The 13873-nt window shown below is 55.9% G+C and overlaps 1 protein-coding gene across 1 annotated transcript in view; it reads right to left on the bottom strand.

Moving 5' to 3' along the window:
• LOC137544641 (uncharacterized) overlaps positions 1-13873 on the bottom strand; it is a 109298-nt gene that overhangs the window by 85877 nt on the left and 9548 nt on the right. Inside the window, exons 3-4 of the mRNA XM_068265737.1 lie at positions 8447-8519; positions 7932-8031 (exon numbers count right to left, since the gene is read on the bottom strand). Of these exons, the coding sequence (XP_068121838.1) occupies positions 7932-8031; positions 8447-8519 (173 nt within the window). The remainder of the gene's footprint in view (positions 1-7931; positions 8032-8446; positions 8520-13873) is intronic.

Raw genomic sequence — 13873 nt, 5'->3', positions numbered from 1 at the left:
CCGGTTTAGCATGTTTTTTTACACCGGACACAGGGGCCAAAAACCGGACTGTCCGGTGTAAAACCGGACACCTGGCAACCCTACCTGTGTCCCCGTATTCCTTTATTTTTGACTGTCTGTTGTGGTTTATTTGTGATTAGTTTGATGTATGTTAAAGTTAAAAGCGTAAACAACCTTGAAAGAAAAGGAAGTCACTGAAATGCAAAGCTTAAACTACCACTGCACTGTATGTAGCTTAGTACCACTATTATAATTACTACTAGTAAAAAGGCCCGCCTGTCGGGCGGTAGGCCACAGCCGCAAACAATGTGTGTGCCCCCCCCCCTTCCCCGTAACGCACGCACAGATCATTCCTGCTTGTCTGTCCCCCACCGCTGTCCAAGGTATATGCACACAGGGAGATGTCGCTTGCTTGGCAGTTGGAAAGAGCTGTAATTTCCCACAATGCAATGAGGTTAACAAGCAGCAAGCTGTCAGGTCTGGAAGCATGGACACAGGGACACAGGAGGACGCAGGGACACAGGAGGGCACAGGGACACGGGAGGACGCAGAGACACAGGAGGACGCAGGGACACAGGAGGATGCAGGGACACAGGAGGACGCAGGGACGTAGGAGGACGCAGGGACGCAGGAGGACGCAGGAACACAGGACGACGCAGGGACACGGGAGGACGCAGGGACACGGGAGGACGCAGGGACACGGGAGGACGCAGGGACACAGGAGGACGCAGGGACACAGGAGGACGCAGGGACGTAGGAGGACGCAGGGACGCAGGAACCTAGGAGGAAGCAGGGACACGGGAGGACGCAGGGACACGGGAGGGCGCAGGGACACAAGAGGACGCAGGGACACGGGAGGATGCAGGGACACGGGAGGACGCAGGGACACGGGAGGACGCAGGGACACAAGAGGACGCAGGGACACGGGAGGACGCAGGGACACGGGAGGACGCAGGGACACAAGAGGACGCAGGGACACAAGAGGACGCAGGGACACAGGAGGACGCAGGGACACAGGAGGATGCAGGGACACAGGAGGATGCAGGGACACAGGAGGATGCAGGGACACAGGAGGATGCAGGGACACAGGAGGATGCAGGGACACAGGAGGACGCAGGGACAAAGGAGGAAGCAGGGACACGGGAGGGTGCAGGGACAAAGGAGGACGCAGGGACAAAGGAGGACGCAGTGACACAGTAGGACGCAGGGACACAGGAGGACGCAGGGACATGGGAGGACGCAGGGACATGGGAGGACGCAGGGACATGGGAGGACGCAGGGACACGGAAGGACGCAGGGACACGGAAGGACGCAGGGACACGGGAGGATGCAGGGACACGGGAGGACGCAGGGACACGGGAGGGCGCAGGGACACGGGAGGACGCAGGGACACGAGAGGGTGAAGGGACACGAGAGGACGCAGGGACACGGGAGGACGCAGGGACACGGGAGGGTGCAGGGACACGAGGGTGCAGGGACACGGGAGGGTGCAGGGACACGGGAGGATGCAGGGACACGGGAGGGTGCAGGGACACGGGAGGATGCAGGGACACGGGAGGATGCAGGGACACGGGAGGGTGCAGGGACACGGGAGGGTGCAGGGACACGGGAGGATGCAGGGACACGGGAGGATGCAGGGACACGGGAGGACGCAGGGACACGGGAGGACGCAGGGACACAGGAGGACGCAGGGACGTAGGAGGACGCAGGGACGCAGGAACCTAGGAGGAAGCAGGGACACGGGAGGACGCAGGGACACGGGAGGACGCAGGGACACGGGAGGGCGCAGGGACACGGGAGGGTGCAGGGACACGGGAGGACGCAGGGACACAAGAGGACGCAGGGACACGGGAGGATGCAGGGACACGGGAGGACGCAGGGACACGGGAGGACACAGGGACACAAGAGGACGCAGGGACACAAGAGGACGCAGGGACACGGGAGGATGCAGGGACACGGGAGGATGCAGGGACACAAGAGGATGCAGGGACACAAGAGGACGCAGGGACACAGGAGGACGCAGGGACACAGGAGGACGCAGGGACACAGGAGGGCGCAGGGACACATGAGGATGCAGGGACACAGGAGGATGCAGGGACACAGGAGGGCGCAGGGACACAGGAGGATGCAGGGACACAGGAGGATGCAGGGACACAGGAGGACGCAGGGACAAAGGAGGACGCAGGGACACAGGAGGACGCAGGGACACAGGAGGACGCAGGGACACGGGAGGGTGCAGGGACAAAGGAGGACGCAGGGACACGGGAGGACGCAGGGACAAAGGAGGACGCAGGGACACGGGAGGGTGCAGGGACACGGGAGGGCGCAGGGACACGGGAGGGTGCAGGGACACGGGAGGGTGCAGGGACACGGGAGGACGCAGGGACACGGGAGGACGGGACACAGGAGGGCGCAGGGACACAGGAGGATGCAGGGACACAGGAGGATGCAGGGACACAGGAGGACGCAGGGACAAAGGAGGACGCAGGGACACAGGAGGACGCAGGGACACAGGAGGACGCAGGGACACGGGAGGGTGCAGGGACAAAGGAGGACGCAGGGACACAGTAGGACGCAGGGACACGGGAGGACGCAGGGACAAAGGAGGACGCAGGGACACGGGAGGGTGCAGGGACACGGGAGGGCGCAGGGACACGGGAGGGTGCAGGGACACGGGAGGGTGCAGGGACACGGGAGGACGCAGGGACACGGGAGGACGCAGGGACACGGGAGGACGCAGGGACACGGGAGGACGCAGGGACACGGGAGGGCGCAGGGACACGGGAGGACGCAGGGACACGGGAGGACGCAGGGACACGGGAGGGCGCAGGGACACGGGAGGACGCAGGGACACGGGAGGACGCAGGGACACGGGAGGACGCAGGGACACGGGAGGGCGCAAGGTCACGGGAGGGCGCAAGGACACGGGAGGACGCAGGGACACGGGAGGACGCAGGGACACGGGAGGACGCAGGGACACGGGAGGACGCAGGGACACGGGAGGGTGCAGGGACACGGGAGGACGCAGGGACACTGGAGGGCGCAGGGACACGGGAGGACGCAGGGACACGGGAGGACGCAGGGACACGGGAGGGCGCAGGGACACGGGAGGACGCAGGGACACGGGAGGACGCAGGGACACGGGAGGACGCAGGGACACGGGAGGGCGCAGGGACACGGGAGGACGCAGGGACACGGGAGGACGCAGGGACACGGGAGGGCGCAGGGACACGGGAGGGCGCAGGGACACGGGAGGGCGCAGGGACACGGGAGGACGCAGGGACACGGGAGGACGCAGGGACACGGGAGGACGCAGGGACACTGGAGGGCGCAGGGACACGGGAGGGCGCAGGGACACGGGAGGGCGCAGGGACACGGGAGGGCGCAGGGACACGGGAGGATGCAGGGACACGGGAGGACGCAGGGACAAGGGAGGACGCAGGGACACAGGAGGGTGCAGGGACAAAGGAGGACGCAAGGACACGGGAGGACGCAGGGACACGGGAGGACGCAGGGACAAGGGAGGACGCAGGGACACAGGAGGACGCAGGGACAAAGGAGGACGCAGGGACACGGGAGGACGCAGGGACACGGGAGGGTGCAGGAACACGGGAGGGTGCAGGGACACGGGAGGATGCAGGGAGACGAGAGGATGCAGGGACACGAGAGGATGCAGGGACACGGGAGGGTGCAGGGACACTGGAGGATGCAGGGACACGGGAGGATGCAGGGACACGGGAGGGTGCAGGGACACGGGAGGGTGCAGGGACACGGGAGGATGCAGGGACACAGGAGGATGCAGGGACACGGGAGGATGCAGGGACACGGGAGGGTGCAGGGACACGGGAGGGCGCAGGGACACGGGAGGGCGCAGGGACACGGGAGGACGCAGGGACACGGGAGGACGCAGGGACAAAGGAGGACGCAGGGACACAGGAGGGTGCAGGGACAAAGGAGGACGCAAGGACACGGGAGGACGCAGGGACACGGGAGGACGCAGGGACACGGGAGGACGCAGGGACAAGGGAGGACGCAGGGACACAGGAGGGTGCAGGGACAAAGGAGGACGCAGGGACACGGGAGGACGCAGGGACACGGGAGGGTGCAGGAACACGGGAGGGTGCAGGGACACGGGAGGATGCAGGGAGACGAGAGGATGCAGGGACACGAGAGGATGCAGGGACACGGGAGGGTGCAGGGACACGGGAGGACGCAGGGACACGGGAGGACGCAGGGACACGGGAGGACGCAGGGACAAGGGAGGACGCAGGGACACAGGAGGGTGCAGGGACAAAGGAGGACGCAGGGACACGGGAGGACGCAGGGACACGGGAGGGTGCAGGAACACGGGAGGGTGCAGGGACACGGGAGGGTGCAGGGAGACGAGAGGATGCAGGGACACGGGAGGGTGCAGGGACACGGGAGGATGCAGGGACACGGGAGGATGCAGGGACACGGGAGGATGCAGGGACACGGGAGGATGCAGGGACACGGGAGGGTGCAGGGACACGGGAGGGTGCAGGGACACGGGAGGATGCAGGGACACGGGAGGGTGCAGGGACACGGGAGGGTGCAGGGACACGGGAGGACGCAGGGACATGGGAGGACGCAGGGACACGGGAGGACGCAGGGACACGGGAGGACGCAGGGACAAAGGAGGACGCAGGGACACAGGAGGGTGCAGGGACAAAGGAGGACGCAGGGACAGGGGAGGACGCAGGGACACGGGAGGGTGCAGGAACACGGGAGGGTGCAGGGACACGGGAGGATGCACGGAGACGAGAGGATGCAGGGACACAAGAGGATGCAGGGACACGGGAGGGCGCAGGGACACAGGAGGGTGCAGGGACAAAGGAGGACGCAGGGACACGGGAGGACGCAGGGACACGGGAGGTTGCAGGAACACGGGAGGGTGCAGGGACACGGGAGGATGCAGGGAGACGAGAGGATGCAGGGACACGAGAGGATGCAGGGACACGGGAGGGTGCAGGGACACGGGAGCATGCAGGGACACGGGAGGATGCAGGGACACGGGAGGGTGCAGGGACACGGGAGGGTGCAGGGACACGGGAGGATGCAGGGACATGGGAGGATGCAGGGACACGGGAGGGTGCAGGGACACGGGAGGATGCAGGGACACGGGAGGGTGCAGGGACACGGGAGGGTGCAGGGACACGGGAGGACGCAGGGACATGGGAGGACGCAGGGACACGGGAGGACGCAGGGACACGGGAGGACGCAGGGACAAAGGAGGACGCAGGGACACAGGAGGGTGCAGGGACAAAGGAGGACGCAGGGACAGGGGAGGACGCAGGGACACGGGAGGGTGCAGGAACACGGGAGGGTGCAGGGACACGGGAGGATGCACGGAGACGAGAGGATGCAGGGACACGAGAGGATGCAGGGACACGGGAGGGCGCAGGGACACGGGAGGACGCAGGGACACGGGAGGACGCAGGGACACGGGAGGGCGCAGGGACACGGGAGGGTGCAGGGACACGGGAGGACGCAGGGACACGGGAGGACGCAGGGACATGGGAGGACGCAGGGACACGGGAGGATGCAGGGACACGGGAGGATGCAGGGACACGGGAGGGTGCAGGGACACGGGAGGATGCAGGGACACGGGAGGATGCAGGGACACGGGAGGATGCAGGGACACGGGAGGATGCAGGGACACGGGAGGATGCAGGGACACGGGAGGGTGCAGGGACACGGGAGGGTGCAGGGACACGGGAGGGTGCAGGGACACGGGAGGACGCAGGGACACGGGAGGACGCAGGGACACGGGAGGACGCAGGGACACGGGAGGACGCAGGGACAAAGGAGGACGCAGGGACACAGGAGGGTGCAGGGACAAAGGAGGACGCAGGGACAGGGGAGGACGCAGGGACACGGGAGGGTGCAGGAACACGGGAGGGTGCAGGGACACGGGAGGATGCACGGAGACGAGAGGATGCAGGGACACAAGAGGATGCAGGGACACGGGAGGGCGCAGGGACACAGGAGGGTGCAGGGACAAAGGAGGACGCAGGGACACGGGAGGACGCAGGGACACGGGAGGGTGCAGGAACACGGGAGGGTGCAGGGACACGGGAGGATGCAGGGAGACGAGAGGATGCAGGGACACGAGAGGATGCAGGGACACGGGAGGGTGCAGGGACACGGGAGCATGCAGGGACACGGGAGGATGCAGGGACACGGGAGGGTGCAGGGACACGGGAGGGTGCAGGGACACGGGAGGATGCAGGGACACGGGAGGATGCAGGGACACGGGAGGGTGCAGGGACACGGGAGGATGCAGGGACACGGGAGGGTGCAGGGACACGGGAGGGTGCAGGGACACGGGAGGACGCAGGGACATGGGAGGACGCAGGGACACGGGAGGACGCAGGGACACGGGAGGACGCAGGGACAAAGGAGGACGCAGGGACACAGGAGGGTGCAGGGACAAAGGAGGACGCAGGGACAGGGGAGGACGCAGGGACACGGGAGGGTGCAGGAACACGGGAGGGTGCAGGGACACGGGAGGATGCACGGAGACGAGAGGATGCAGGGACACAAGAGGATGCAGGGACACGGGAGGGCGCAGGGACACGGGAGGACGCAGGGACACGGGAGGACGCAGGGACACGGGAGGGCGCAGGGACACGGGAGGGTGCAGGGACACGGGAGGACGCAGGGACACGGGAGGACGCAGGGACATGGGAGGACGCAGGGACACGGGAGGACGCTGGGACACGGGAGGATGCAGGGACACGGGAGGGTGCAGGGACACGGGAGGGTGCAGGGACACGGGAGGGCGCAGGGACACGGGAGGACGCAGGGACACGGGAGGGTGCAGGGACACGGTTGGATGCAGGGACACGGGAGGACGCAGGGACATGGGAGGACACAGGAGGACGCAGGGACACGGGAGGGTGCAGGGACACGGGAGGGTGCAGGGACACGGGAGGATGCAGGGACACGGGAGGATGCAGGGACACGGGAGGATGCAGGGACACGGGAGGATGCAGGGACACGGGAGGATGCAGGGACACGGGAGGATGCAGGGACACGGGAGGATGCAGGGACACGGGAGGGTGCAGGGACACGGGAGGGTGCAGGGACACGGGAGGGTGCAGGGACACGGGAGGGTGCAGGGACACGGGAGGGTGCAGGGACACAAGAGGACACAGGGGTTTTATTATATAGGACTGTTATTATTATTAGTAGTAAAATTGTTATTATTGATTTATATATTTATCTTCCATGGTTTATTGAAGCATGACTTTAATTTACTACTTGGTCACACACTTAAAGCTCAACTGAACTGTCCTGCTGATCTCTTTGGCTGCAGTAGTGTCTGAATCACACACCTGAAACAAGCATGTCTCTAATCCAGTCAGAGCACCTGATCTGCATGCTTCTTCAGGGTCTCTAGCTAAGGGCATTAGCGCCAGAGGATTAGCAGGACTGCCAGGCAATGGAAATTGTTTAAAAAGAAATAAATGTGGAAGATTCCATACCCTTCTCTCTTTAAGGGTCGTTCAACTGTTTAAACCAAAACTGAAAGTACAGTACACAGTGTGATTGCACTCATAGCCACAACACCCATCCAGTTATAAAGGAGGTCTGGTATTTATTTTGTGTCTGACTTGTCCATCCAGTAATAAAGGCAATTGTCACGTCTTTTGTTTCTGACTTTTTACAATAAGTGTCAACCTAACTAAATACTGGACGGGCCTCCATCTCCCCCTTCCTACTTACCACCCTGTCCTCCTCTCCCCTCTCCTCCCAAAACAAGCAGAAAAACTTGAAATATACAACAGTAATAAAAGATGGAGCTTCCCTGAAAAAGGTGAGTAAAGTGAGGTAACTGTTAGGAATTTGTAAACTCCACGAAAAGTCTATTAAATGTTTTAGGGTTTATAAAAATAAATTGTACTCACCGTACCTGGAGTAGTGCTGGAGAGCGACTTCCTCAGACACGACTTGTAACCAGACTGCTGGGGATCTGCCAACACAGCCAGACTTACAAGCATCTACTTTCTGTTTCCAAGACAGATCACAACAAGGAAATAACTGACTGCAAGGGACCCACTCAGGACCTTTATTAACCTCCCTGGCTGTATGATTACTTCCAAGTTTATTGTCTAAAAGCCGTGCAATTTTTCACACACTTTTAGACACTTTGGGCTTGATTCACAGACAGAATCAAGACAAATAGCATGCCTTATGAAAGTTATCACACCTTGTCAGAGTAGCATAGCGAGCGCTACGAAGCCGCAGGGGCTCTGGGCAGGACGAGTGGAGCTCTCGTCAATGCCGATTAGCAGGCATAAGTTCCCTATGCTACTCTGATAAGGTGTGTTAACTTTGATAAGGCATGCTATTTGTCTTAGTGAATCAAGCCCTAAAAATGTTACCGCTAGATAGATCTGCAGCAGCCCTGCATATTACACACCTCCCATGCATCCAGCTCGGGGTTACTACTCTGAGCTGTAGATTCCGGTCCCGAGCCTGACTCGGGGTTACCGCTAAGGAGGTTAAAGCAAACCTGAACTTAAAACTGAAAGTCAAAATAAACACACGTCATACTTACCTCCCGCGTTCTTTCTCATCTCCTGCGTCCTGTTTGACCTCTGTGATCAATGGAATTCTCCGTGCTGCATTTAAAAAAAAAAGTGATGACCCCCCTAACAGCTTCTGGGTCAGCACTTAACCGGTAATATTGCTTAAACCATAGAGAAACATGGACATTACCTTGCAAATCAGTTGCCTTTTCAGTTTCAACTGACAGCAACTGATTATTATTTTATTTCGCATATGGGAAATTTCGCATATAGGAAATTTCGCATCGAAATTCGCAATTAGGCATCGTAATCGTAATGCGAAATTTCAGGGCAAATTGTAATTAATTTCATATATAATAGTAATATTTCAAAATTTGGCATACATTTTTGTGTATTTTTCCCTAAATTTTGTCTAATTTTGTGCCGATTTTAGTGGTTAATATCAAAGCCCTTATACATGTTATTGCTACCAAAACTGCTACATATGTTAAAGGGAACCTGAACTGAGTGAGATATGGATGTTTCCTTTTAAACAATACCAGTTGCCTGGCAGTCCTGTTGATCTATTTGGCTGCAGTAGTGGCTGAATCACACACCTGAAACAAGCATGCAGCTAATCCAGTCTGACGTCAGTCAGAGCACCTGATCTGTATGCTTGTTGAGGGGCTGTGGCTGAAAGTATTAGAGACACAGGATCAGCAGGAGAGTCGGGCAACTGGTATTATTTTAAAAGGAAAAATCTATATACTTCTCAGTTTAGGTTCCCTTTAAGGAAAATGGTGGGTACAGCTCAAATTTTTTTTTTTTTTTTGACAAAATCGATTTTGAAAATGCAAAGAAAATGGTTTTTAAACTCTCATATTTCTGACTTTAAAAAACATTTTTTTTTAAATCGATTTTCTCAAAAACTACAAGATCTTTTTGGGAAGTTATTTTTTGACTTGTACCCACCATTCTCCTTACTCATATGTAGTAATTTTGGTGTCATTGGCTTATATGGGGGCCTTGCTATTCACTGCCAAATTCAGCACAAAATTACGCCAAAATTACGCAAAATGTTATGCGAAATTATGAATGACTTTGAAAATCAAATGTATAAATCATAATTACCTATATAGGTGAAATTGTAAAAATGTATGTAAAAAATTGGCGTAATCCTAATTAGCTGATTACGATCGTCACTACTAGCGAGGAGAAGGCACTTCATCTGTGTAATTAGAGTCACCGGAGCAATGTATTTGTAGGGTTCATTGACTTCCTGCTGAAAAGGGCTTCTGCCTTCTCTATATCTGATAAAGGAAAGGTAGAAGCCCTTTTCAGCAGGCGAGCAGCCCCATGCCCTGGAACCTGGCTGATATATTGCTCTAGTTACAATAATAACACAGACAACGTGCCTAGCATTAGATACATGCTTACACTCAAAAAGAGTGCTGTGGTAATTTGGGCGCCTGAGGAAGCCACTACTGGAATATTAGTAAAATGACCAATATTCCACTGCTTAATTACAATTTTTACTGTTATTTCACTAACACCGAACCTGAGCCTGTTCCCTCCCTGTACCGATGCCTAGACCTAACGACCCCCACTGCAAATGTCTAACCGACTCCCCAACCAATAGAGATGGCGTGAACCTCGAACGCTAACTTCCGTAAAAGTTTGGTTCACTCAAACTTTCGCGAACCGCAATAGACTTCAATGGGGAGGCGAACTTTGAAAACTAGAAACATTTATGCTGGCCACAAAAGTGATGGAAAAGATGTTTCAGGGGGTCTAACAGCTGGGGGGGGGGGGGGGGGGGGGGGCATGGCGGAGTGGGGTAGATGTCTAAAGTCCCGGGAAAAAATCAGGATTTGACGCAAAGCAGCATTTTAAGGGCAGAAATCACATTGGGCCTGATTCACAAAGCGGTGCTAACAGTTAGCACGCTGGTGAAAAGCCCTTTATCACGCCTAAACTCAGTTTAGGCATGATAAGTTTAGGTGTGATAAGTTAAGGTGTGATAAGTTTAAGCACCAACTGGGCTAGCACCGCAGTGCACAGCTGATCAACAGTTTTGCGCTAACAAAGTCTGGTGCACTTCGCACAGAGTTTAATGGCGCTGCTTTGCGTGCGGGACTTTGCGCGCGATCTAAACTTATCTAAACTTAGCATGCCTAAACTTATCATGCCTAAACTTATCACGCCTAAACTTATCACGCCTAAACTGGCTTTTCATCAGCGTGGTGCAATGGTTATCATGCCTAAAGTCTCTAACTGGGTTAGCACCGCTTTGTGATTCGAACCCTTTGCATGCTAAATTGAAGGCCTAAAGTGCTTTAAAACATCTTGCATGTGTATACATCAATCAGGTAGTGTAATTAGTGTCACACTGACAGGCTAAACTCAATGGGCCTGATTCACAAAGCGGTGCTAACAGTTAGCACGCTGGTGAAAAGCCCTTTATCATGCCTAAACTCTGTTTAGGCATGATAAGTTTAGGTGTGATAACTTTAGGTGTGATAAGTTTAGGCATGATAAGTTTAGGTGTGATAAGTTTTTAGGCGTGATAAGTTTAAGCACCAACTGGGTTAGCACTGCAGTGTACAGCTGATCAAAAGTTTTGCGCTAGCAAAGTCTGGTGCACTTTGCATAGAGTTTAATGGCGCTGCTTTGCGTGCGGGACTTTGCGCACGATCTAAACTTATCTAAACTTATCATGCCTAAACTTATCATGCCTAAACTGAGTTTAGGCATGATAAAAACGGTTATCACGCCTAAAGTCTTTAACTGGGTTATCACCGCTTTGTGAATCGAGCCCAATGTGTGACGCACCGCAAACAGCTGTTTGTGTAGTGACGGCCGTGCTGGACTGGTGCGCACCATGGCCAGAGTGCAGGCGATGGCGGTTTTCAAGCCCATATGGTCGGGCTGAGGTAGCTGAACAACAGAACAACAGTGACAGAGTGTCCAGCTGATCGAAATTGGTCTGTCCACAATGAAGCAACGACCTTATTATCTATCTTCTTGGGTCAGGTGTGCCCCCCAACCCCAACACACTCATATCGCCGGCGGTCATTGCTTCATTGTGATACGCAAGCCCCTTCACCGCAGCAAGGTAACAATCACGAAGGGGAATTGACACATGTACATGCCTTTTGTTTTGTTGTTGCAGCTGCAGTGCAGCCAGAAAAATTAGGCAGGCATGTACACGCACCAGAAAAATTATTATAGCGTCCGCCTTAAAAATTCAGGAATCCACCTGGAGTCCTGGACCCTGTTGGTGGTGGCGGAGAAGGCAGTCAAGCGGCCTGCAGGCAGAGATCATGTGTGGGGACCGACTTAGTCTTGGGGCAGGCAGACACACGGCGTGCAGGTAGAGATGCTGTGTGTGGGGACTGACTTAGTCTTCGGGCAGGCCTGTCCGTGCTTTGCAGACCAGGCATCCATGGTCAGATGGACCCTTGACCCAACGCTGTGTGCCAGAGATGACACCACTTGCCTTTCAACATCACGGTACAGTTTGAGTATCGCCTTTTTTGAGAAATAATTGCGTGATTGTATCTTACACTGCGGTGTGTGGCTTTGCTTTTGTGTGCTGCTTTTCCTCAGGTGGTCATCCCATTGCAGTTTGTGCTTTGTAATCATGTGCCTTTCGTAAGGTAGTTGTCCCTACGCGGGTCTTGGTCTTTCCACGGCTCAATTTTCGGTGGCAGATGGCATTGCTCTCATCTGAGGCAGACACACACACAAAATTTCCACACCGCTGAGCCCTAGGATGATTGCAATTTGGTGATGGCTGCCGACTGAGTGTTAAGTGGGGTGCCAGAATCAGAGCAGGAGGAGGAAGATATGTCATGCTTCCATGCGGAAGCTGAGGAAGATGAGGGGTTATGTGTTAAATAGTCAACTACGTCCTAACAATATTGGGGGTTGATGGCACGTGCCTTCTTCTGAACACTGTACTTTGGTCGAGGGCCGCACGAAATCACGACAGCACGACCTTTATTAGACCTGCCAGGTGGCCTGCCTCTTGTTTTGTCCATATTGGGGGGGATGAAGTGAAAGGTTTGCACTGACTTGACTAATACAATGTGCGGTTACACAGGTGCAGTGAACAGGTTGCAGTGACTGTAGGTACAACAATGTGCGGTTACACAGGTGCAGTTAACAGGTATGCATGAACTGGTATATAAAACAGTGTGCGGTCACACAGGTGCAGTGAACAGGCATGCAGTGACTGGTATTACAAATGTGCAGCTGTCACACACACATGTACTGTGAACAGGTGCGGTACTGGTATATAATATAACACTGCGTGCGGTCACGTAGGTAGGTGCAGTGAACAGGCATGCAGGGATTGGCATTACAAATGTGCAGCTGTCACACACACAGGTACCGTGAACAGGTGCAGTGACTGTTATATAATATAATACTGTGTGTGGTTACGTAGGTAGGTGCACTGAACAGGTATGCAGGGATTGGTGTTACAAATGTGCAGCTGTCTCACACACACAGGTACCTGAACAGGTGCAGTACTGGTATATAATATAACGCAGTGTGGGGTCACGTAGGTAGGTGCACAGAAAAGGTATGCAGTGATTGGTATTACAAATGTGCAGCTGTCACACACAGGTACCGTGAACAAGTGCAGTGACTAGTATATAATATAAAACTGCGTGCGGTCACGTAGGTTGGTGCAGTGAACAGGTATGCAGGAATTCATATTACAAATGTGCAGCTGTCACACACACAGGTACCGTGAACAGGTGCAGTACTGGTATATAATGTAACACTGCGTGCGGTCACGTAGGTAGGTGCACTGAACAGATAGGTATGCAGTGATTGGTATTACAAATGTGCAGCTGTCACACACATAGGTACCGTGAACAGGTGCAGTACTGGTATATAAAATAACACTGCGTGCGGTCACGTAGGTAGGTGCAGTAAACAGGTATGCAGGGATTGGCATTACAAATGTGCAGCTGTCCCACACACAGGTACCGTGAACAGGTGCAGTGACTGTTATATAATATAACACTGTGTGCGGTCACGTAGGTAGGTGCACTGAACAGGTATGCAGGGATTGGTATTACAAATGTGCAGCTGTCACACACAGGTACCGTGAACAGGTGCGGTGACTGTTATATAATATAACACTGCGTGCGGTCACGTAGGTAGGTGCAATGAACAGGTATGCAGGGATTGGTATTACAGATGCGCAGCTGTCACACATACATGTACCGTGAACAGGTAGCCACTCAGCCGCAATTGACTGTCAGGGCTGTATATGCAAGTGTCTGTGGGACACACACACACACACAAAAGTTTACAAGAACAAC

The sequence above is a fragment of the Hyperolius riggenbachi genome, chromosome 2, assembly GCF_040937935.1.
Source record: "Hyperolius riggenbachi isolate aHypRig1 chromosome 2, aHypRig1.pri, whole genome shotgun sequence".
Classification (NCBI taxonomy): Eukaryota; Metazoa; Chordata; class Amphibia; order Anura; family Hyperoliidae; genus Hyperolius; species Hyperolius riggenbachi.
This window is presented reverse-complemented; position numbering and strand designations above follow the sequence as displayed.